At 44.3% G+C, this 26006-nt stretch overlaps 1 protein-coding gene across 4 annotated transcripts in view; it reads right to left on the reverse strand.

The window, feature by feature from the left end:
• The window catches only part of Rhoj (ras homolog family member J), a 124065-nt gene that overhangs the window by 37896 nt on the left and 60163 nt on the right, over positions 1-26006 (reverse strand). For all 4 annotated transcript variants that reach the window (XM_063241102.1, XM_063241104.1, XM_063241103.1 and 1 more), the window contains exon 2: positions 6570-6628. In XM_063241102.1, coding sequence (XP_063097172.1) covers positions 6570-6628 — 59 coding nt within the window. The remainder of the gene's footprint in view (positions 1-6569; positions 6629-26006) is intronic.

The following is a 26006-nucleotide window of genomic DNA, read 5'->3' on the forward strand; positions in this document are numbered from 1 at the left end:
CACTAGAAGAAATGGAGACTACAGTGATCTCCAGTGTCTCTACAGTGACATCTCTTCTGGAGCCATTTACTACAGAAACTTCTATTACAATTACTGAAGAGCTTCAAAAATACCTCCATGCCCAGATAACTGACTACCTGCCCCAACTCCTTCCATACTCTGGGATCAATAAAATCAGAGTCTCTGGAGAGTGTGCCTGGCCATCTGGGAATCCTGTGTGGGCTCAGAGTTGAGAACAGGTGGTTTGTATCATCCCCATCAACTGAGGATGTGTCCAAGACCTATTACTAAGAATTAAGCATGGACTCATGGGCTGATGGAGGCTGTGTGTGACAGAAACATGGCTGCAACATGATCATAAGTTTTTAACATTATTATGTCATTTTTCTCATACTGGGGATTGGATCTACTTGCACATGTGTGCACTTGTGAAGGCAGGCATTTATTATTACTAAGCAGTCTTGCACATTTTCTTCTTTAGTAAACTTGAGCTTGTGTTGTTTCATAGAATAATTTAATAAGTTAACGTATAAAAAAGGAAGAAAGCTTTGTTACTTATGTAGATTGTGGGAATCACTCAGACTGCTTCAAAGCTTATGGGAACCTAAGAACAGCTGAGGATGTGACTCGCTTGCCTATCATGGGTGCACAGTGGGGCACAGCAACATAACCACGTCTTAGCACAGGCAAACGCACATGCGCTGGTTACAGCACCATGTAAGAATGTAAACGTGAGATAATGACCTGTATAAGAATTGTACAATAAAGACGCAGGTGGCTCTTGCTCTTGCGTTCTCTGCTCTGATCCATGCTGCCTGCATTGTTGATGTTTTGCACATGTGTGCTCTTTAAGCTGCAGACCTCACCTGAGAAAAATCTCCCTTGCGCCCCCTCAGTGGGCCCACCTAGATCAACTCTATTCCATGTTTTACATGCAACCCATGACAAATCTTCTTTACTTAAGGTGGTGAGGGAAGTCAAAGTCTGGGTGCCTTGGTTTAAAGCTTCTGTACGCACCACCACCTTGTGGAATTTGCACAAAGACTCTGGAGAGATGACACTAGAAAGATGGCACTGTTACCCTCCAAATCTCACAGAAGAGAAGCTGAGAGTTAGAGGACTTTCCTAATGGGCCAAGGATACAGTTATTAGAAAGCAGACACCAAATACCTGCACCCAGACCTATCTCTTAACTGTGACTATACAATGGGCCGTTGCTCGGATCTAAGGGACGGAGCAGCATTTATTTGAACTCAGTTATCCAGGCAGGTATCTTTGAAGACACAGGTATTACCCAGGGATCTGGGAAAGGGAGACCATCGGAAGCTGGCATCTGCTTGAAATCACCACAGGATGGCAGCAAACACTGTATATTGAAAACCTGAAAGTCCAGAACACGGAAAACAATCCGGAGAAATGACGGAACTGCAAAAGGCAGCAACAAATAACGAGTCTGAAAGGCTCATGTTTGTTTGATTCTCTACCCAGCAACTGTGAAGGAAATTCTACTTACATTATGGAAAAGTCAGGCAGGCCATGGTTTGCTGACATGAACTATCCAAGGCGAATAAATACTGGCAATCAAATTGGAGAAAGATTTTTAAATGAAAATACATGAAATGATTCCATGTATGGAATCTGCATCTTGCCTGGAACTCTGCTGCAATCTTGGGTAAATTCTGTCTGCCTCAGTTTCCTTATCTGTAACTGAGAATAGTGCCAGTCTCACAGGGGTGTTGTGGGAATAAACTGTGTTAATACTTGTAGACTTCTTTGGACAGTGTCTGCAATGCCCTGAGTGCTTTAATGACCTAGTAAACAAGTCCTGCTACACCCCAGTTGGCAACAGCTGTAAATCCTGGTGCCTGATAGGATACCAGGGCTGACTTTGAAATTAACTTTTTCTGAACCAGGCAACAGTGTGAACCAAATGTTTGCTTACCCTGACTTCCTCTCTTGGTCAGTGCCCCTTCAGCTCCTTTTTTAAAAATTTGGGGAGAAGCTTGGATCTTAAGGTCCCTTTCACAGATAACCTGTGGTGTGGACAGACTCCTCTCAGTCCCTCCAGTCCACGCACTCCTGGGAGCCACATGGAGATACACGTGAGCGGGAAGGTCAGAGGCTTGTGGGGGAAACTTTTGTTCTGAGGGTTTGGGTGGACTCTTCATGGGAGGCTAATGCCAGATCCTGCACTCCAGATGGTCCTGCTATGTCAGCCAGCAGCAGAAGACTTCCAAGTGGACCTGGATTGCCACTAAGGAGACCCAGCTGTCCATGCTTGCAGGCTTCTTTGTCTTCTGGGGGTCCTGGAGGAGACATGGGTTTGCCACCCTGTGACAGAGTGCAGATGGCCTTCATGTTACCTAGGTTGCTGGTGGCAGCTAGGCTGCTGCGGTTTCTCGAGGACAGACACCAAGACGTGCTGCTTTCATGCAGGTGGCCCCAAGTCTCTGAGGTGCAGAGTGCAGGGTTTACCCCCAGAGAGGACTGCTGGGCTGACCACACTCCTCTGGCAGTGCTTCGATGACAGCCCTCTTCGGGGACTGCTGCCTTTGAGGTGTGGCCACCTGGAGTGCAGCCAGACAGGCAGGACTGGAGTGGGGTTTGCTCACATCTCTGTTCTGGGCGAGGGTGTACACAGGGAAGGAGATGAGGTGTCTTAGCATGGTTGCCAGCGGCGGGGAGGATTCCTGGCTGGAACCCCTAACTCAGGAAAGACCCCTCTCCCAGTGTGGCGATGGATCGCCAGCATCCTCTCCTGGTGCACTCAAAACAAGCTGGCCAGTGAGGGCTGTGTCACTGCAAAGTCAGCTCTGCCACTCTTTCTGTACCTGAGCCAAAGAGCGGTGCTCTGGACATTTTTTACCAGGAGACTATCATCGATGTACCACAGCAGCCTTGGTGTGCAGGCTGAGTTGGATGACCCACGAGGACTTGGCTGGAGGTCTAGCCCGTGCTTACCTGGTGTGATCCGGAAAGGATGGGGGCAGGTCCCTCATTTCACGACTAAGCTCGTATCTGGGATTCTACCCAACAGAGGAGCCAGAGTTCTGAAGGCTCTTTATCTTTAAAAGATGTCTCCACCTCCAGATGTTAGTCGTGTTTCCGGGGCTTGGGGAGGGAGCTAATGTCTAACAGCAGCTGCCATGTGCTGGCAGTGCACACGTGTAGCTTCATCACAAGCTGCCCTTAGCAAATGCTTGGCTGAACTGTGAAGTGGCGGGGGTGTCTCAAGCCAGGCCTTTGCTGCAGCCCTGTCCAAGGCAGAGTTGTACGTCAAGATTCGAGAACCGGGTCAAATGATTTTGCTCAGGGTTGACCTTTTTTTAGATAATGAGTTCTTGTCACTACCTTTCAAAATTCATTTGCTTCATGAGGTTGTTTTTGTCAGCCCTAACTCACAATTAGCTGATGACAAAGCTAAGGGTGTTGCTCTTTGGTTTATTCATGTAAGAGAATCTAATTATTCAAGCAAGAGCGAACTCTAGAGTCATATTCAAAGACTTAGTTCCTTTTTTTGTAGTTCAAGGATTATCAACTGGTTTTGAGGTCATCTTTCTTTCTTTCTTTCTTTCTTTCTTTCTTTCTTTCTAACATTTGGCTAAATGAGTAATTTTGAGTTAGTTACAGACATTCTTTAGCTGTGTGACCTCAGAAACAGTCATGAGAATATAACAAAGGGCTAGGATTGGGATGGAACGTTTGGGACAGGGGCTCTAAATTAAAATTTTTGCAAAAAATAGCTATTATTTAGATTCTATTTCATAATAGCTTTTTTCCACTGCACCTCATAACTTTGGGGATAATGCAGGACCCAACAAAGGCTTCTTAGAGTAGTGCTTCTCAAAACAGCTGGGGATCTTCTTAAAGTCGGTTTTCAGATTCAGAGGACTCGGTCTGCATTTCTTCCTGGGGAGCCCATGGTGCCGGAGAGTGGGTCACACTTCAAATGGCAATTTTCTAACACAGTGGTTCTCAAAGTAAGGTGCGTCTTGCTCTCTTTGCTGGTTTGAGCTTGCTGTTTGTAGCCACCATGAACTGCAGGTCAGCCATGCCTGCCTGTCTTGGAGCCAACTGAGTGTGGACTGAAACCTCCAAAAACTGTAAGAAATAAACCTTTCCTTTCCCAACTTGGGCATCAGGTATTTTGTCTCAGTGATGAGATAAAGTAACTAAGACAGTTAAGTTGAGGAAATTTCCAGAACCCATTTATCATATTTGGCTAGCATTTGTCACTTCTGTGTCAAAGGTTTGGGTCTCCTACTTACTTCAGTTCAGAGTTTAAAGACATTTTTTACAATACTCTCATAGCTTAATGCTTACACTAGCATTATTTACTTATTTATTTCAGTGGGTACCAGAGATCAAACTCAGGGCCATGTTGTGATTGTCAGGCAGGCACTGTGCTGCTGAGCTACCTCCTTGGCCCAACACTAGCATTATTTAAATAATTAAAAAAAGAACCGAGCAAGTGGGAAAGAATAATTAAACTCTACAAGAGCTTTTAAGTAGTTTTATTGGATTTGAAATGAGATAGAGGCCTATGGGAGGTGTTCTTGGGGCAGTTAATGCACAGGAGCTCACTCACCGCTGTCATCAGGCATGGCTGCGGAAGAGGGGAAAAATAGAATGCCCATGGGGGCAGGGGCAGAGCTTTTTTAGGAGGCCAGGGACCGTGGAAGGGTTTCAGTTATGGAATAATCCCTGTGTACTGAGATTTTCAAACTGGAGTATATTTATAAAATTTGACCATGAGGGAATAAACTCTTAGGCTCTGAGCTCCTGAAGAAAGGGGACACCCCAAACAAACTATGTGACTGGATTAGCTTTGGCAGTTTCGGCCCCCAATGTATCTCCATTGGTGGAATGCTTCTTGGTGGAGGATACAAACAGTACTGAGAAGCCAAACAGATCTCCCCATTTGCGCACCTGAGTAGGGGCACATCCTTTGCTTGTTAGGGGCATTGCTATTGATGTCAGAGTTTGCATCTGTTCCCTAGCTTCTGAAGTGCTTGCCTCAGCAGATGTCTTCCCAGGAGAGGAAATTGGGCGCTTCTAAGAGCCCTGAGTCAAATGCTAGGTTTTCCAGATCCTGCGTACAGGACTAGCCTTCGACAGCCCACATTCAGACAGAGAGCTCTACAAATGCACACAGAAATCTTCAAAGACATTACATTTATGTATTTTCTAGTAGAGATCATCCAAGCTGAGCAAAAGGGTATATTTCCAGGTAATTATAAAAAAGGCCTAGACAAATATACAACCAGTAGCAATTATCAGGAAACTCGGAGAGGGAAATAGTGTGGTCAAATGGTCCCTCTGCAGGGCTTACAGTATATGAACAGATTTGAACAATCTACTGACTCTGATCTGAATAAATGACCCCAGATGTTATGGCAACCATCTGTACCCAAGAAATTAGACACTTGCCATCCATTGCCTGGCCAACCCCTTCGACCGCTGGGATTATAATGTTAGGAACTTTTTACACTGATGTGTGTGGGAATAGGAAAGAGAGTTAAGGCAGCATTTTCACCCCTGTGGAGCTGTGGTAATGAGTGAAGTGTTGGGAATGCTACTCCACACCCTACATTATCGACTTGCCGAGTTCTCCAGTTTGAAGAAATATTTCTGACCAAGTAAGAACACTTGGAGAATCTTAGAGAATTTAGTTAACTCCCACTTATTCAGAGGTTGATCACCACTTTTGGAAAATACCTAAAATCTTAGTTTTCCTTCATTTCATCCATCATTTCCCTCTCCCCTCTCCTACCAGTCTCATTTGAGGCCTTTGCATAGTACATTAGGCAACTCAAATGATGGACAAAGAAAGTAACGTGCAAAAAATGAGAGAAACCAAAGTTTATAATGTTGGCCTCTTAATCCTTGATTGGGCATGGGTTTGGACGGGATGAGATTGAAACCCTTGGTCAAATAAACTATTTTGAAGCCAGGCATGGTGGTGCACACCTGTAATCCCAGAGCTTTGGAGGCTGAGGCAGGAGGATCACTGCAAGTTTGAAGCTTGGGCTACATAGTGAGTTCAGGGACTACACAGCCAGACCCTATCTTAAAAACAAATAAACAAACCAAATAAATAAATAAATACATAAATAATTATTTTGGTTGTTATATTATTATTTTGTGGTACTAGGGATTGAAACCAGTGTTGTTCTACACTGAGCTACATCCCAGGCATTTAAAAAAAAACTCTTAAGTTGCTACGTTGCCTGCACTGGACTTAAACTTGTAATCCTCCTACTTCGGACTCCCAAAGTGGTGAGATCATGGGCTTGTGCCACATGCCTAGCAATTTTGGTTACTAATGGTTGATGGTCAATGAATAAGTCGTTATCAATTGCTTGGATAATATAAAGATTTAGTTTTTTATTATTTACAAAATTTCAAAAAAATATTAAGAGTGGCTATCATTTAGGTAGATAAATAGTCCCCAAAGAATGAGAATGGGCAGTGTGTATGGTGCTGGTTCCCACATGACAAACCAAGGTCATTGTTTCCTTTTATACACCACCTTGGACCCTTAACGAATCAAGATGATAAAAATATACCTGTCCTGCTGTGTCATATAGTCCGAGCAAGTGTTGCTTGCCTCCCACCGTCACGGTAACTAGGAGAGAAAAGAAGACGAGAATTCATAAGCAAAGTCTCAGTCAGGAGCCTTTGCGTGTCTCCACGCCAGCATCTCTCTGGGCAGCGAGGAGAAGCATATGCTACTGCCTGTATATTCTAAACCAAGATGACAGCGTGGTTTCCAAATGAAAGACAACCTTGGGCCACCGTGACAGCAGATGGCCTGAGCCAAAGCCACATTTTTCAATCAAAATGAGTCAGAGCTGGAGCTGAGGGCGTTTCACAGGCTGCTCATTGATTCTCTTCAGGCTGTAGGGTACCAAGCTTGTGAAGCGAAAGGATGTGAGACCTTTCTAGTTAGGTTGTAGTCTTCTTTCTTTGGCTTGAGCCTCCTTCCACGATACAGGATTGTGTAAGGTGCTGCATGATAGAAATCTCTCTGCCTCAGTCTTTGAAATGTTAATGAAATCTTGGAAACAAAGAATGTTAACTTACTGCCACATTTTGTATTCTATATCTGAAAGCAAATAACTAAATGGGAAAATCTTAGCATTTATTTAAAGTTTTCTAGTTGCATATTAACATGATTAGAAACATAACAAAATATTCTTGTGCTTTAGTCCAACTGATTCTTTATGATTTTGAAACTTGATTCTAGAAGCAGTGTTTTACCTACCTAAGGGGCATATGGAGAGAGAAAAGTAATCGGTTTATTTTTCCAGCAGGCTTCTACCTTGCCAAGCAATTCTGCCCAACAGTGAGAAGTAGTGCAAGGATACCAACCACTCTGTACATGTCTGGAAATGAAATAAAGTCTCAAGGTGGAACTAAACTGAGGCCGAGCAGATTGAATGAGAGATTGTATCCTTGCGGTGAAAGGAGAGAATAAATTTGTTTCCACAAAAATCAGATTCTTTGGGAAGAAGAAATAAAATGAAGAAAAGCATGACTTTTTTCCTTTAGGTGACTAAAAAATGTGCAAATGTAGTGTAAAGGTGATTCTTGATTCCTCCTGTCACTAGCAGTGCAGGAAATGAGAAAGAAATGGAATAGTGAACATTTTACAACCGTATCTCTGACACATGCCAGCCAAATTCTCTAGTCTGCTGCTCAGAGCTGCTGATCTGCTACTGATTTTTATTTTTTTCCAGATTCACGCACTGTATCTATGCAAAGCATTTGTTCTTTGAGCAGTACTTGTTTAAAAGCACTGGCTCCTCAGATACCGGGAACTATTTTTTTGGTCTACTCAGATCCACATGTGTACAGCTAGATAACACAGCTGCAGCCACCCAGATGGATTTTAAAGGCTGCATTTTAAAGTGAATCCAGCTCTGTTCCAACCTGGTTACAATACTGTGAGAGGAAAGGCGTTTATGCATTTTACTTCCCAGTCCTAAGTTAGGTTGACAACATTTTTGGTAATAAAGATGACGTGATGTGGTCCAGAACTCTTTGTCCTGTTTCATTTTTCTCTACTTGTACACTGGCAGAAAAGAGCTCTGATGTTTTTGAGATCTGCCTAAATGGTTTCTTGAAGGCCCAATAGGCCACCTAGTCATGGATTAGGAATGAAGGGAAGAAGTCCAGGCATTACAACATGGAATTTCCTTCCTCCGCGAGTCCGGTACATGGGGATCAGAGGAAGCTGGCCCTACCCTGCAGGTCCAAGGCCACCTGTGGGGTGAGCTGGCAGCTGAGTCGCTCTTGCTGCCCCGCTGTGCTCTGCATGTATTCCAAAATGGTGGTTCTGATCTTCCCCACTGGGACCCTGAGCTCCTGCTCACATCTTCCCTGTGTTTTCAGAGAGTATCCTTCCCTCCAGCCTGTGTTTCCTCAGGCCTCACCCCTTGCCCCTTGGCACCCTCGACTCAGAGAATTTCACCAGGTCCAGGGCAAGTGTGAGCTAAGGAAGGCTGGCTGTAGGCTGAGAGTCTGCGTACAGTCTTCTCCTCCCTCCGTCTGTCTTTCCCTTCTGCAAGGGTTTGTTCTGCAAGGGTTCCTGCACTAAACTCAGTGTTGGGAATAGTGGGCATCTTGTCATGGCTCATGGAGACAAAAGGGGTCCTGGGAAACCATGGGCACAACTATGCCAAGGCCACGGTCAAAGGTACAGGGGCCCGGGCAGGGCGCTAGTGAGTGTCCATCTGTGCACACGTGCTCCTGGAGCATGGTCTAAGGAGGCTTTTGGGAGGAGATGTCTGAGCTGAGTTTCAAAGGATGGCCCAGAGTCCCCCTGGGCCTTGGGGCAGATGGGGCAGCAGAGGTGAGCTGAGGGCATAGGTCTGCCCGCACACACCAACTCAGGCTTTATCCTGAAGCCTTTCTTAAGCTGTGAGAATCCAGAATTCTGCCCCTCACAGTCTGAAAAGAAAGAAACAAAAGCCATTAAAGTGTTTCTTTGGGTTAAGGCAAATGCCAGAGGGAGGGAGGACAATGTTCTTGGTTTGGAAGCCATTGTGGACTCTCAACTTTGCATGTGCCCATGTGAACCTGGCCCTGTTGGAAGAATCTGCAAGGAAGGGGAGTGGGTGCCCCTATATTTGGAAGCCATTTTATTTCCTCTTTTGTACTCTTTTATTTTCCCATTCCATTGGAAAGGAGAAATATGGATCACAGTTTATGTCAGAGGACATCGGGGAAAGGTAGGGACAGATCTAAGCCTCAATCCTACATTGTGGGTTGTGTCAGTGATGGCTCTGTGTGTCTTCATTGTGGACTAGCAATGGGTACCTTGTTGCTCACCAGCCTGGGTCCAAATTGATGAACTGCAATTTGGAAACAAATCAGTCACAGCTGCACAGAAGGAAAATATTGCCACGAAATACTAATAATGAATGTCAAGGGATCAAAAGTCAGGTGGTTCTTGTGTTTGAATCCAGTTTTTGCCACACATCATTTGAGTGACCTTGGGAGAGTCACCCGATGTCACTGAGCCTGTGGCCATTTCTAGTAGAGTTGGGATACCACCTGGGCCAGGTGGTGCCTGTCTGTAAAGCCAAAGACTTGGGAGGCAGAGTCAGGAGGATGACAAGGTCAGGGCCAGCTGAGGCAACCTAGTTAGACACTGTCTCAAAATAAGAAATTCAAAAAGGCTAGGGATTTCACTCAATGGTAGTGCCTGCATGGATTTGGTGCCCAGTAACACACACACACACACACACACACACACAAAGGGGATAATATCACTTACCAAACAGAATGCTCCTAAGAGGAAATGAGGTGAGGAAATCCCTGGCACACAGCCTGGCTCATGGCAGGCCCTGAACAATAGCTCACCAACTGGGGTTAATGCTTATTTGGCCCATGCTAAGATAGGCTGTCGGTCTCTTTGCTGCATACCCAGTGCATCTGAATGATGGGATCTTGGTGTTTGTGAATTACTTTCTACCCTACACAATAGTGATTAGATGTGTCTTGTATCCCTTACTAGTTGAGAAGATCCTGAGGGCAGAATCTTCATTCCCCACATGCCTCGTGTGACATGGCACAGGCTCCCACCAAATAGAGTAGTTGTGGAGTACAGTCCGGAGCTGGAGAATGCAGAGCTGGAGCTGGAGGCTCCCGGGGAAGACACAGACATGCTGGGAAGCAGCTACAGCTTGCGAAGCTGCCTGACAGACAGTGGTCAGGAAGAGTCCCAGATCGTGTTCTATTCTGGGAGCTATTAGAGTTGTTTTCTAGAGAGGTTTTAAGGAGAGTGGGTCAAATGACCTGCTAATAGCTCACATGGTTCTCTCAGTAAAGTGTGAAAAGTTGTCAGTGGTAAGGGTGGAGAATGGAGGCCTTCTTCCTGAAATCCATTAAATTTCTCACTGCCTCAAGCGCTTCCTCTTGGAGAGGATTGGAGTGGTTAATTTTGTGAGCTGTATGAGGTAATGATGAAACCTAAGTCAGGGGTTTGCTCTCTTGAGGATGGGTTAACTTTACCAGAGAGCGAATATCCCGGACAGACCCAAGCCTCTTTTCCTCAGCATTCCTGGCATCTCATAAAATTCTGTGTCACTTGCAAACTGGATGAGGAGGTATCAGTGATGCTGGGTGGGCAACTCTGGCCATCTGTCCTGTCCATCAGTGCACTAGGGTCTGGTTCAAAGCCCCTTTCCTGTTGGGTGGTGGACTGTTCAGCTGTCAAGAGCAGTCTGTTGAAGTTAATATGAAGATATGATGAACCCCAAGACAACTCTTAGGTGGACTTCCAGGTTAGTTAGGGGGAGCTCCAGTACCCCTTGGTTTCCAGCACAGAGCCAGGTACCTGTGTCACCATGTCTGGAGTGCTTTCTTTGGCCAGTAGGATGAGGCTTCCCTGACTAGGAACACGAGGAACACCACAAAGGTATGCTTTCGGTGGAAGACACATTGCCGTTAGTTCCCCTGAAGTCCCCTCTCCCTGCTTCAGATACACTTATCTCATCTTTCTTGACACTTTCTGAAACAGTTCTGGAAATCCTCTTTCCCAAGTGTCTTTACAAGGTGTGATAAAAATACAGTGAATCCTGCTGCCCAGTGCTAACCAGTGGAAATGCAGGCCCACAGAACCACTGCAGTGTGTTCTTACCCACCCTATCCACAGATCTGATCCATCCCTACAGTCAACATGACCATGAAATGTAAATGTTTAGATCACTTCAGGAAACTGAGGCATCTATGATAGAGGAACTAAAGACTCTCATGAAAGAAGATGTCCAAAACTGCTCCAGAAAGTGGTGACCATGATGAAATAAATGTGTCTGAAGTGAAGGGAGGTATTTTGAGGGGGATGAATGGCAATATGTCTCTTACTGCGATGAATTTTTTTAAAAAAGAACATTCAGAATATTTAAAAAACTCATACCTTGCATAACCTGGAATTTCAGCCTTAGGATCTCCCTGCAGAGGGGGAATGTGAGGCAGGAGGACGTAGACAAAGAAGCTGAGGATGAATGGAATCTCGTCTGATATCTTCTATGGAGCTAAGGGTGACAGCCCTCTGTCAGGTGTTCCTGAACAGATCACCTCCAAAGGACTCTAGATGGGGCATCCCCCACCCCAGGGACCTTGGCAGACACCCCTTGTCCCTGGTGTTAATCCAGCTGTCCCTCTGACAAGATCTGCGTCTCTTATCCTTTTTAAAATAATGCAGATGTCTTCATTTCTCAAACGTATATAATTTTTCATGAAAGGTATCTCCCTTATGGGTCCTAATAGGGTCATGACAATTAAATTATGGAGGCTTTTTCTTTAGGAGGTCTAAGAAGGGACAGAATGGCTAGTTCCTGGAGAGTTAAGATTTTTTTTTTCTCTGTGGGAAAGGCTATAGTAAACTCGGAGTGTTGGGATCCCATGTCACATAATAATAGTACCCCGATAAAAGAAGGGACAGTAAGTCAGCTCTCATCAGGGCTGTTTAAATATTTCTTTCTAACTTGTGTAATCATCTAAGGGGAGCAGCAACCGGTTCACCTTGCCAGGGCTTTATATTTCTATTGTCAGGACAGAATTTAATGACAGAAAAGGTTAACCATTAGAATCTCTAGATTGTCACCAAAAGTCCCTGGGGTTCTGGTGACACCAACTAAACTCTTGCCTTTATTATGTTTGTAAAAGTGTAATTGAGATGGGCAGTCTAATTTAAAAATGATCTGTAAGCATGTGTGTGTGTGTGTGAGATAGAGAGAGACAGAGAGGAGAGAGAGAGAAAGAGAGAGAGAGAGAGAGAGAGAGAAAGCAGCAACAGTCCAGAAAGAAGCTATAGCCCAGCCCAATGGTTGAAAAGAATGTCTGGAGATGTACCAGGACTCCTGATCTGCCCTCCCTGTATCCACGGGCACTTACTCTGCTCACTCCCGAAGGATCCCCTCTTAGCACAGGTGTGCTGGCATTTAAGTGGATCCACCATCAAGCCATGTGAAGGTAAAATTCAAGTCTCCTCCTTAATGATCAGAGACTACACTCAAGCCTCCTAGAAACCAGATTTCCTTAACACTCAAAATGGGAGGCCAGCCCGAAAAATGTTCTGCATTTACTGCCATTTAGGATGGGTATATTGACTGTGTCTGGGGATCTTTAGTGGTCTTTCCTTTAATTGCTTGGCCTATGCACCAAATGCTGCATCCAGCTTTGGTCATATGTGCTTTAATCTCTTGGCAGAGTTCATTCACCTACGGACTAACAAACCACACATGATCATGCAGACTGTCCTCTTGATGGAGCCATCCACCTCTTTCTCTCTACTGTGACCCATATAATCAACCTCTCAATGGACATATCCATTGCTCCAGTGGCCACCTCCTGTTAGCCAGAAGTAGCCAGGGTGGTCACCTGCCAGCAGCTAGATGGTTGCTTACAGAGGGAGAAATATAGTGACAGTTGATATCTCTAGTTTGGGACTGAACTCCTTACGGAATATAGGAGAGATGGCCTTTGTGTCACAGTAAATAACTAAGCTGACAGCCTACAGTTTCTTACTTGCATTTATATTGCATCAATGCTATCAAAATACAGATGGTCTACAGATGACACCTACCATGGAGCCACCTTCCACCACACTTACCTAGAGTGTCCCTCCTTACCCAACATCACCTGATTTTCACATTGTCTCTAACAAGCAAGAAGCAGCCAGAGGAATTATTGCTCTGTCTCCCATCCTATGGAAGCAGGATGACTGAGTCTCTCAGAGGGGCAATATAGAGATGGAAGGACACAGAAGAAACAGGACAAACCCAGTGACTAACACAATAAAATCACCACATGCTTCTCTGTGGCTGATGATTGTAAGATCATCACATGCTCATCTGTGTACCATGTCTTGGATAAAATGCACCCTACTGTACCTTCACGAAAGTGTTACATTTGCTAATGCTGACCTTGTCCCCTTCCCAGAAACAAAGGCTAAGATGTTGACTGGCCCAGATCGCCAATCAGGGAAGCAGTTATTTTTAGAAACCATAAGAATGAAACACACCTCGTCCTCATGGGGCATCCCAAATGGATGCCTCCTATCTTGCAGCGCCACTCGGATGCTGATAGCTTTCCTTCTGCTTGCTCTGCATTTGCCACACTTTAAATAAACTTGCACTTTTTACTACACCAGTCTTCACTCCCCATTTCTCACTAAGAAACTCATTGCTTCATTTGTCAGCGGGGTGAGGGCAGGGGCCTGAAGAGGGGTGGAGGGTCACTCAGAGACCCCTGCCAGCTACAACACTGCCCATTTTCCCTGTTAATTATCATTAGAATCTGATCATCCTCATAACTGTCCCCATGCGGCCACCCTTGTCAGTTGGAAAAGTCTCCTCTGTGTCCCTTTATCCCACCACCTTCTGTGCTACTTGCTTTTAAGTGCTGAGACAAAACCCACCTTCTGAGAGTAAGCACAGTCTTTGTGATCTGTCCCGTCCCCCACCCCCAAGACCAAGTTTCATGCAATCTATTATACTTATACTTCTTGGTGTTTTTGCTTTCATGGCTCCCTCTGGATTTCTGGAAAAGAAACTCTGGAATACTGTCTCCACAGCTGTCAGCCTGGAAAATTGGCTTCCGTGACCCTTCCTTGGAGTTCATTCAAGTATTGCAAGGCTAGTTACATGCTTACTGGGTGATGAAGAGGCAATGGGTCATGTATTCTCAAGCTCCAGGACCTAGCCTGGGCTGTGTATGTAGCTCCATAAGTACTGACTGGGTGACTGAAATGTGTATTAAACTCTAACAAATCTGAAGCTTTTCTCTGGGATGTCTATTTTCTTGTCTTTGGCATTTCCCAAAAGGCCCCTATAAGATTTCTGGGTCACAGTGGACAGTCACTCCGGGACAGTGGAGCCAGCCCACCTGTTGGAAGGGCTGCTAAGGGAATGTGAGTGGCATCTGGGCTTATGGTGGTCCTGCTTTTTGAGTCTGTGCTCGCCAGCTGACCGGCTGCCAGATTCTGGGGTAGAGGCTAGGAAGCCAAGATGTTCCAAGTTTTCCATAGTAGCCAGGCCAGCCTGCGATTAACCACAGACTACCAAGGAAATTGTGTTTGCAATAAGACTCTGGGAAAGTGACTAGGTTGTAGGTGAAATTTGTATCTGAGTGCTATGCCCCACAAACCTTTGTGTGCTTTTTGCAAGATTCTGTAGATAGATACTTAAGAAATGCACTCTTAACTGCTTTAATAATAATCATGCATTGGTGGGTGCATAATTGTTCAGTTGTCATTGAGGTATGGTGGCATAAATACCTGATTTGGAAGCCTCCTCCTTTAATTAGGTGATCAAAATATTTTGGAGCAGTCATCAGAGGGAACTAGATAGAAACACAGCCCTTCCCCTAAGATCCTGAGAAAATAGGTCTGCATGGGGCCACAAGGCTTTATTTTTATCAAATTCTAAAGACAAGTAATTCAGCCCCGAACCTCACTTTCGTTGGTTTTGGGATGAAATAATAATAATTCAATTACTCTAGCATATTCCATACATGTTAGAGAGGTTGTGTGAATATCAGATGAGATACAGATAGGACAAACTTAAAATGTGTAAAGTGCTATGCAGACATCGACTCTTTGATCATGTCTGACACACACGGGGACAAGGTTACCTATAGGGATGAGTGCTCACCTGCCTTGCTGAGATGTGATCACCAAGGACCTTTGAACACCTGGATAATAATGAACATGGAGCAGCACACTCTCTTAAGAGTTCTCAAAGAATTAATAGGCTTATAAAAATACTACCAGGTACCAGATGTAACTAGTTAGAAAATACAATGGGAAAAAATTTTCACAATAACAGCAAATACTACCAAGTGTTCTGGAGTGTGCAAGGCCTTGATGGAATAAAATCACAACACTTTGCCAAGATATAGAAAAGAAGAGAAATACTGAAATAGCTCATGTGCTAGGTGAGAAATTTTATATTCGAAAGATGTCAGATCTTCCCAATTTAATGTTTAAAATAAGGCAATAGGATTTTTAAACTGGAAGCATGACAAAGTAATTATAGTGCCTATATAAAGATGAAAGTGATAAGAATAGCTATGAATTAAAATAAGAATGGTATCATATAGAGATTGGGTGTCTATATGTTATATGACATTTGTGACACATGTTAATACATATTACCTGACATGATACATATTTTCATATATATTATAAAATTGTACTAATTAAAATAATATAGCTATAACATAAGAATTAATGAAGCAGAACTGCTTAAGTCAGTGGAAAAAAGATGAAGTTTCTGATAGAGTATACTTCGACAACTGGTTACTTTTGGAAATACAAAAAGATTTTGAATACGGATGAAAGCAAAGGCATAAAGCCATAAAGATTGACATTTGAAAGAAAGATAAGTCTTAGAAAGTGTGCTCATGATGATACAGTATATACAAATCAAAGATGTTTATTATTTTTGATAGCTAAATATGTCTTCTAATCAATTTTGACCTCAAAAGAAAATAAGGAAAGCACAGAGACAATTATAAAGTTCAATTAATATTAGGGTGAAAATTTTCAAATTATAGATACAATTTATGCCCTATTAAATTGACACTGTTAAAGAAAATACATCTAGTTGGTAAATACATGAAGATGTCTGCACTTACACTGCTGGAAGAAATGTAAATTTGCTTATGTTTTCTGGAAAACCATTTGGTAATAGAAATTAAGTGCCTGAACGTGACTTTCTTTTCCCACCGTGGACCGAGCATTCTTTTCTGCAGGGTATTCCAGAGAACAATCAGACAGAACAGTGTGCAATGATACATACAAATAAAAATATTCATCATCAAGCTGTTCATAAAATAGTTTATAGTCGGAAACAACCTGAATATCCAACAATTATAGATGAGTCCTCCCCACTTACAGAGAGCACCCTAGACTAGAGCAGTTTTAAGGAATAATGAGGAATGTGGCAGAATATTGAGAATATAATATCTAGAGAGTAGGAAAAGCATTTCTATCTTACACTGTAAAAATATGCACAGAAAACTATTTTTTCGTACCTTGCTGTGAATGTGTAGAAGAATCAGAGAAACATGTAAAACAATTGAAAAATTTTTGAGTGCTCAAGAATTATAGTTATCATTCTGCTATGATTACTGTTTTGTATGATTGGGTTGAGTGTTACCACGTCGCCCCCCATTACTTAAATCCTGGTGTTTCTCCCAGGTTCACGCTCCGAAGCTTTTGTGTAACGCTTGTCCAGATTTATCTTGGGCTGTGGAGCCATGCTTGTATTTTTAGGAGGAATGTGTGATGAATAGCTCTGTTACAGCAGAGGTTTATAAACTGTGTGCTGCAGAGCAGCCCATCTTTTTCAGAGAATCACAATGAACTACTCACGCTGTACCTGTACTTTCAAAAGTACCGAGAGAATATTGTGTGTTGGAGAAATGCTGGAATCTGCCAAAATGTATTAGTTACAAACCAAAAGAAGTACATGAGCTACACAGACAACAGGAGCAAATTGGTTCCAAATCTAGTCCTTGGTTGACTGCAGCGAGGCACGGTGGAGTAAATTAGCTGAGTAAACCTTTACGGTGCATGTTTCTGCTCTCGCTCCCAATAACTTCTTTTTTGAAATGTTGCAAGATAGCTTGGGGACCATTAGTGACTTTTCTTGCTTTCTACTTTTGTGCATGTTTGTTACCCTAGGACTGGATTTATTTACTCTTCCATCTTTCTGTTATTCAGTCTTGGAATTTTATGTATTTTTATTTTCTTCTCTATTTCATGTATCTTCAGATAATATTCCTGTCCAGGGGATTCTTTTAAGTTGAAAACAAGGTAACCTTGTTTTTCACTTCTTAATATATGTCAAGAAATATTAATATTTGCTGGTTGAAGATCAAAAGTGCTCATGTGTGACAATCTGAGATGAAATAGTTCTTGTATCCTTTCTGCAATGAACACACATGAGACCATCTTTGCTTTGAAACTTTATTATTACCTGTATCCTCAGAGTTTGTTTAGGGTAATGCCTACCACTTTTATGTGATAAAAGTATTTTTCTTACTTGTTCATATATTTTTAAAAATTGATCATATGTTTTTCCTAATTGTTTTTTTCCTCAATCTCTCTGGCAATGAACCTATAGTTTTGGGAATGATCATCACCGAGATAAGATGCCTAGGTAGCCAGGGCCACTAAGGGGAGATACAGGACTAGCAGGGATGCATGGAGGCCCCCCAGCAGAGCCCAGTGCAGGCAGTGCTACTCAGAGCCGGACGGGTGCTATGCGTAACTCTGGCCTTGGAGCCAGTCACGTTTACAGATTAGTAATCTCTGGCTTCATCTTGCTATTCTTGGTTTTGCTGATGCTTTTCTGCCAGATTTTAGTTAATATGCAGTTAATCCAGGGGGGATATCTGTGCATTTGAGTGGATTTAAAAATGTAAGAATAGCAGTGAGGACATGTGGTCTAAATCTCAAGGTGGTTTCACATTCAGCTAGACACAGTGCCACATAAAACTGTTCCGATTTTTACTGAAAGATAAAAAACACCAAGCTGGGAGCAGATTCAGGTTATAAACTGCCCCCGCCCTGCTCTGTACTGGGAATCAATCAGGACCTTGCACTCATCAGGCACTTGATAAGCAGGTGCTGCTGTACCCCTGAACTGCATCCCCAGCCCAGCGCTGCTTCTTGAGATCGTCTTCTTGGTGTTTCTCATAGCCTGTGCCAGCTTCAAAGCTCTGCCTCACCCTCTGTTCCTCACCAGTTTACCTGGAATGTTTGAGGCTTCTCTCTGGCAGTACAGCAAAGCCTAGAGCTGGTCTGGTCCTCACACTTTTTCTTTGAGCTGTGACACAGTGGGAGGCTGAGAGCCAAGGACACTTTCTGTCCTCAGTGGAAGGAGTGAAACACAGGGAGAGGAGAAATGAAAATCACTTATAGTTTAATGTTCTTTCTTGTATGTCTAACATAATACCGTATCCCTAGCCTAGTACCATTTATAATATCGTAATTTCCCCACACATAAGGGGGTCATTTGTCCACGTCTCTTATTATGCTAACACCATGTCATCCTCCTGGAGCCCAAGCAGTGTAATGCACATTTTTGAGGTTAGCACAGCAATCCCGATAGACAGGCTACAGGCTGAAGCATGGCTGAGGAGTTAGGATAAGAAGGTGCTTTCTGGGAGCTGGTCAGAGGAACAATGAGGTGTTGCTAGGGGAGCCACATGGTCAGGGCAGGGCTTTGCATGTGGGATGTGGGGTCACCTGCCCTGCCCTGACCCATGAAATACATCAGTCAGGACCGGCCATGGAAGAGACGTTGGTGGAGGAAGGGTAGTATTCAGTGGCTGCCAGGAGTCACAGAGAAACAACATAGTCATAGAGAAAAAATCCAGGAGAAAAAACAATCAGACTTGCTGGGGAAGAAGATAGGGGAGGGATGGAAAAAGAAAGTGAAGATAAAGGTAGGGGGACCTGAGGGACGTTATTCCAGATCAGTGTAAGGAAGTGATGGTGGGCCCCACTCCAGGGCAAGCTCCATTTCCGAGCTGGTTCATTCCTGACTCACTGATTGCAGTGTATCTCCATTGTTCCCGTAAACTGACTGGGTCACCCAGATAGTGTCTGATGTCAGCCTCTCTGAATTAGAGAAATTCAAAATTTAGTTCTGGATGATTGTTGACTCACTTGGGCTGTGGCAAGGGGCCATGGGAGCCTGCCCAGGGGCTTGGCTCTCAAGTGAGGTGCCCACAGGACCTGTGCGACTGGGTGGGGAGAGAGCAGTACACATTCTTCTCACTTCCAAATGGCCTTCTCTTTTCCGAGTAGACTCATACTTAGTGAGCACTCTCTCCCATCAAGAACCTGACAGAGACAAAGTTAGACCTAGGTGTCACAGAGGAGCAAATGTTGGTATGGTGAGGTCTTGGTACTGTTCTCATTGCCAATACTTGATAAAATACCAACACCTAAAGTTAAAGGAGAAAAGGCCTATTGTAGCTCACAGTTTGTAGGGGTTTCAGTGCTCCAACGCAGAGTGACATGGCAGAGGGCCACTGCAGAGGAGAAACAGTTCATGGCGGGCAGAAGGCAGCAAGGAGTGAAGTAGCAAAGCATCAAGCAACAACCAGTGACCATAGCAGCCCTCTTTCTGCCTTTTAGGCCTAATTCAAGCTATTTACCCTTACGGCGGGTAGCACGCCCAGGGTGGAGCAGCCTTGATCCCAGCACTGTGCCATGAGTAAATACCAGCATCACACACCTAGATCCAGCCACCTGTGGAAAGTTCCATGCATGGCCACATGAGGCATTAGGGGGACACCTCACCTCAAGCCATAGCACTCAGAAAAGCCACAACACCGCACCTATTGTCTGCTCTGCAGCTCTGCCATGTGACTTGTGACACCTTGTGACTCCTGTGCCTCTCTCTCCGCCCTTACTTTTAATTCTTAATGAAGGTTATGCAGCAGGACTGAGCCGATCCTCAAGCTCTTCCCTAGGGGACAAATATCCTGTAGAGAATTGGGCCTACTACAGAGATTCAACCAAGAGATAATAAATAAAATACCAGTTTGTTAGGTGATAACTGATGCCAGCTTATGGTGCAGGGAATAAGTGACACAAGGCATGAGCTGCAGAAGCAAGAGGCTGGTGAATAAAGGGTCAATGTGTTAACAGGACCTCCGTAAGTCTTGATCAAGACTTAAGCAGCATAGAGCGTTTCCCTACAACAGTGGAGGAAGTGTTCTTGATGAAGTCAAGGGAAAAGAGTCATTTCTTCAGAGCTCAAAGAGACATGGCTTTAACAAAGACATAGAGAAGATAGCTTTGGGCTGGTCGCCTTTTAATGGAGTATGAAACAGCACAGAGAACAGAGCCAGGGCTCTTCCATCCCCTGCTGCCATCAAAATGCACATCTGGCGGGCGTGAGTTGTGGAGTGTGCAGATGAGGATGCAGAGGTGGGACTCAGTTCTTACTCTGCGCAGATTCAGTGGGGCCTGAGAATCTGCATTGCCAAAGGTTTTCTTGGTGCTCTTGCTGCTGGCCTGTGGAGCGCACTCCATGCTCCTTTCATTCTCCTTCAGTGGAACTTTTTTGACCCCTCGCATGGCTGACATCCACAGACGAGAGGGGAAGTATGGTTCCCAAGCTGGTGCAGAAGGAAACTGGGTCCCGACGTAACTGAAGTTCTCATGCTTGCTTGCACCTCAGTGGTCTTTGGAAGTTCAGGAGTGAGGGAGAATCCCAGTACGATGAGTCTTGCAGAGTGGCAGGGACCTGCTGTGAGCAAGACCTCCTGGCTTCCCCAGTAGGATCTGAGGCATGGGAGGGACTTTGGCCAGAAAAAGAGACGAAAGTATAAACAAGTAGTCTTGGAGCTTGGAATGTCTCTCTCCCTTGAGTCATCTCTAGGGAATGTTGCTCTCAGAATTGGACAGTGTGAGTACAGGGAGGCACACGGAGAGGCAGAGGAAGAGGGCTGCTCTGTCTTGGTGTTTACTTCAGGATTTCAGTCAACTGCACCCAGCATCTTGCATGTCCATAAAAAGCCAACATGATTCCTTCTGCATGGAATCCTGAGGGTCTTTTTGAAGTTCTGTGACCTAACTTTTAAAAAACTGTGTTTAGGGACCTGTGGAAACACCTGCTCTGGCTGTGGGTGCCTTTGTCCACCATGACAACCTGTGCAGATGTGGCTTTAGGGGTGGTTGGTGAAATTGATGAGTTCATCTTCTCTGGCTGAGTTTTCCTCACTCTGTTCCTTCTTTCCAGCCCCTGGTAATTGCTATCTTCTTTCTCCTCCTTTCCTTCTTTTTCTCCTCCACCTCCTTCTTTATCTTCTTCTTTTTGAGACAGGGTTTCATTATGTAATGCAGGCTGGCCTTGAACTCATGGTGATCCTCCTGTCTCAGTCTCTTGAGTGCTGGGATTACAGGCATGTGTCAACATGCCCAGCCAACCTTTTTATTCTTCCTTATCCTATTTTCTTATTTCCTGTACATGGAGGTGTCATGCAACTGGTTAATAACTGATTGGCTTGTGTGTTCCTCATAGGCAAAGACAAACCTCCAGGGCCTAGCACAGTGCCTTGCTAATGACAGCACTCAAACACTGAGTATGTAGTCAATAAAAGTATGGCTTTAAATATCTCCCTGTGGTCTCCTGGAGAGCATCCTCATTTGGGAGATCACAGCAAAGTGATCAGCTCTGTGAGAGATCAGAGGAGGATCTCCTGGGTAGGAAGGAAGCATGTGGAGTCCTGCAGCTTTCCCAGCACTCAGGAAATCACAGCAGAAGGTGCTGGTGACACATTCTGCTGTGGATGCCAGACACAGTTGTTGGATTGAGCCTCATCAATTCTAGAAAACAAGTGAGGCCATTGAGCCTCGGCTTGGGCACCCTCCAAGACAGACACTGACGGAATTTTGGCTAGCGCTCAGTGCTGGCAGCTGATGCTACTCCAATCTGGTCTTGTGGGATGTAAGGCAACCACTGAGGTCAACAGCTTCAGGGCCTGGGGGAGCAGCTCAAGCCTCTTACCCTAATTTGTGCAAGGGTCTGCTTTCACCCTAACCACTCGGCTTCCTGAAAGCACCATGTGGGAAAGTGGCTGTGTTCCCCAATTTAACTCCCTATCTAAGAAGCACAAAGAAAAATGTCTGAGAACATCTGTTGATTATGTGGCAGACTAAAAAAAAATCAAAAGCATAAATGACCGTTATCCCTACCTCATGAGACAAATTAAAACTATCACATTGTTTGACACTTCAGCTGTTGGCAAAAAGTTTGTTCTTTTAGACCGTGAACCCGGATCACTGGGTCTTCTAGCATGCCGTGAGGGCTGGCATTTGTGCCTAGCTATTTCTGCATCTGATCTCAGACACAATGAGAGGGAGAAACCTTACAAATCAGTAAGTGTGGACCTGCCTAAAAATAGAAATGGCTGGAGGAACAGAGAGGACAGCAAAAGAAGACAAAAGAATACATGAAAATACTGATTTAAAACATTGCCTATATACACACATTCTTGAAGTCTTCAGGGACAGGTACTTTTAGCACGTGGGGAGCCAGGAATGGACATGTACAGGCGAGCAGCAACCTGATGCTCAGGATTCATGATGACCTGGTGTCTGCTGAGTGGCCCCCCCTTTTATAATCGGTACCAGGGATCGAACTCATGACCGTCCGTGTGCAAGGCAGGCACTTAAGCCACTAAGCTAAATCCCCAGCCTCTGGCCCTCTGCATGAGTGAGTGACCCTGGAGTTTGAAGGGCATTGGAAGCTGAGGATGATGGCAGCTTTGGCCTTTTACAGTTTATAAACAAGTAAGGAAAGGACAAAGGGAATACAATTATATGTATATTTAAAAATCCTAAAGTGAGTAGGAGGACCAGAAAAATTAACCAAAAAATCAAGCAAAATTGCTTCTTAGTTACGGAGAATTTCCTAATATCTCTGTTTACTATTATCTCACCTTCATGTTCCTGTTCTTGAAGAGATGCTGCTTGCCCCATCTGTATGTCTTGTGCTGATGCTAGTGCAGTTTGGGTGGGTGTGGGTAAGGAGAAATGGGTGGAATGTGGGTGGGGGTGGGCGGAGGAGAGGCAGTGAGCCTCTGAGGGACAGCAGAGGTGTGAATTCCAGGGAGGAGGACAGACAAACAGCTGCTTCACTCAGACTGCCTGCTGGAGGGCTGTGGCTTAGGAAGCAATGATTTTTGGGGAGGGGGCTAAAATTAGTGTTTGCAAATATCCTTGGGTTACTTTTTCAGGGTGAGAAATATTTTCTACCTTGTCTTAGGGTTGAACTGTTAGAATTCATGAACTGGTCTGAGTGAATTGCTGTATACTGGAGATAGTTTTTTGCTGTGATTTTAACCACACTCGGAATTTATATCCATAGATGCCTCGTCCTTTAGTGTAATGATAGGAGGTAGGACACTGATCCCCAAAGATGTTCAGGTCCTAATTTCCATTATGGCAAAAGGGACTTTGTAGGCATGATTCTTTTTTTTTTTTTTTTTTTGTCTTTTTCCTTTTTACCGGTACCGGGGATCGAACTCACGACTGCCTGCTTGCAAGGCAGGCACTTATGCCGCTGAGTGTAGGCATGATTCTGTGATGGGGGAGATTATCAGGTTACTCTGTGGGCTCTGTAAAATGACAAGTGTCCTTGTAAGGAAAGGAGAGAGGTAGGAGAGTAGAGTCAGAGAAACGTATTGGAACAGAAGGGGAGGCTGCAGTCATGTGAAGGGGCCAGGAGCCAAGAAATGTAGGCATCTCCTGTAGCTGGAAGAGGCCAGGTGAGGAAGTCGTCAGGCTGATTGGCTGTAGCCCCCGAGGGAGGCTCTTTTAGGCTATGACCTTCAGAATGATAAGACAGGGCTGGGGCTCCAGCTCTGTGGAAGAGCACCTGCCTGGCACCTGTGAGGCCCTGGGTTCACTTCCCAGTGCTTAGGAGTGGGGATAGAATATATAAGCTAATAGATTTCTGTTCATTGGTTATAGTGCCGATAGGAAATGAACACAGTGATTTTATACTTACTAGTTGAAATACATGAGACATGATTTAAAAATATGGTGAATGTTTAAATAGAAATTGTATTGCAATGAAAGGCACATTAGCATTAATCTCTCTTCTGAGAGAACACTCCCTCTCTCTTTGAACACACTCGTCCTTCCTGCCTCTTGCTATAGCAGTTCTGGACGTTCTCTTTCATGAGTGTCTTTCATTGCACTGTCATGGCTGCCTCAGCGTCCTGAATTGATGCAAAATGTTTGTCTTTTATTTGACTTTGGGGAAGAGCTAGAAGTCACCTAGTGCCAGACCTGGTGAATAAGGTGGGTGAGGATCCATCATAATGATTTTATCAGACTGCCTTTCCATTGGATGTTACCCGGTAGCAGCTTTGACTATATTTTTGATCACCTCGTAAAGACACTCATGTAAGAGGACCTCCAGAGCTGCTTCATAACTGACAAGAAGCGGGGAATAAAGGTGTTCAAAGGGAAGGGCCCATGTGGTTTTTAAAACTGTAATCAATTTTCATTTAAACACATTCAGTACATTTTGAACATCCATTGTATGTTCTGAAGTCCAAGACATTTGGAAAGAGCGGACACCTTGCTCTGGACTCAGTGTATCCGTGCAAAGGGCATTGTTAGAATTAACACTCTTAACCTGGCTGCCACCAGGGGAGCAGAGAGAATTATTTGGGAGCAGTAACTAAGAGTGCGTGGCTCAGCCTCTCCCACTTTCTCTTTGAGACTTGTCTACAGAGAGCTTCTGAAACTTAGAGGTAACCACCCTCCCTCCCCTCTTCCTCCCTGTCTATGTTTTCCAGGGCTATTTGTGTTGGTTTGGGAAGCATAGTCTTGCCCATGTGCCCAGGGACACTCTGAAATTTTCCCCATTTTACTCTTCTTTCTTCTAGGCAGAGGAAAAATGTAATTTATTGAATCCTTTGAAACACAGTTGTTCATGTAGACATTTTTTCTGTTTTCCTGGAATAAATTATTATTTACTATTTCATTTATTGACTATATCTTGTGTAGTTCTGGGCAATTTATAGATATCTTGTATATATATTAGAATTAAAAATAAGAAACAGAAGGAAAATACAGGCAGAGGTTATTAGTGGAATTTGGAGCAAGGGTAGAATATATCGCATACGAGAGTCTGTCCTGGGGCTGGCAGGGGTTGGAGTGGGAGAGGTCCGAAGATTTGGTTCTGAGCTTCTTAGACAATGAAGGTAAAGAGGGAAACCTAACTGTGAAGTGATGTACAGAATCAAGGTCTTGTGATTTATGGATTATGGTAGCAACCCTCCTGCTGGATACTTAAGAAAAATAGAACTACTCCAGAAACCAAGACTATGAAAAGTACTTTTCCCAGGCCTTTGTAAAGAGAACACCTACATAATGTAGTGGACAGGGTTATAAATGTCATTTTGAGTAAAAATGGCTATTCCATAAGATATTTCATGTGTCAGTAAGTGAATAGAACACATTTGTTCCATTTATACTGAAAAAGTGAGTAATTATTCAGTGGGCATCTACTACAGGCTAGATTAAGGTTGGGCACTAGCAAATGCCTGGCTGAGCCAGGCAGAATTGTCTTTGCTGTCAGGGAGCTTGTAATTTGAAGTGGGAGCCAGATTTATACAGACAGCCCCTCCACTAGGACAACAGGATAAGGTGCTGAGAAAGTACAAAGGAAGAGTGTCACTTCAGGCATCAGGGACAGGCTTTCTGAGGGAAGTCCTGCAGTCCTGGTCAGCAAGTACAATGGGCGAGGCAGGAGCCTTTGTGTGTTTAGTGGGATGACATCAGATACAGGTACAAGGGCATTCCAGGGAGGTGGGGGGACACTTCAGGAGGCCCTGAGATGGGAGGAGGCAGAGGCAGAGTCAGTGTGGCTGAGGGCAGTAAATGAGGGACAGCGAGCTGAGGATGGCCCGGGGAACTTGTACACTGTCCAGCTTGAAAATTTATGGTGGTA

Source organism: Cavia porcellus, unplaced genomic scaffold, assembly GCF_034190915.1.
Source record: "Cavia porcellus strain 051 isolate PalLab524CR breed Dunkin Hartley unplaced genomic scaffold, mCavPor4.1 scaffold_31, whole genome shotgun sequence".
In the NCBI taxonomy this organism is placed as follows: domain Eukaryota; kingdom Metazoa; phylum Chordata; class Mammalia; order Rodentia; family Caviidae; genus Cavia; species Cavia porcellus.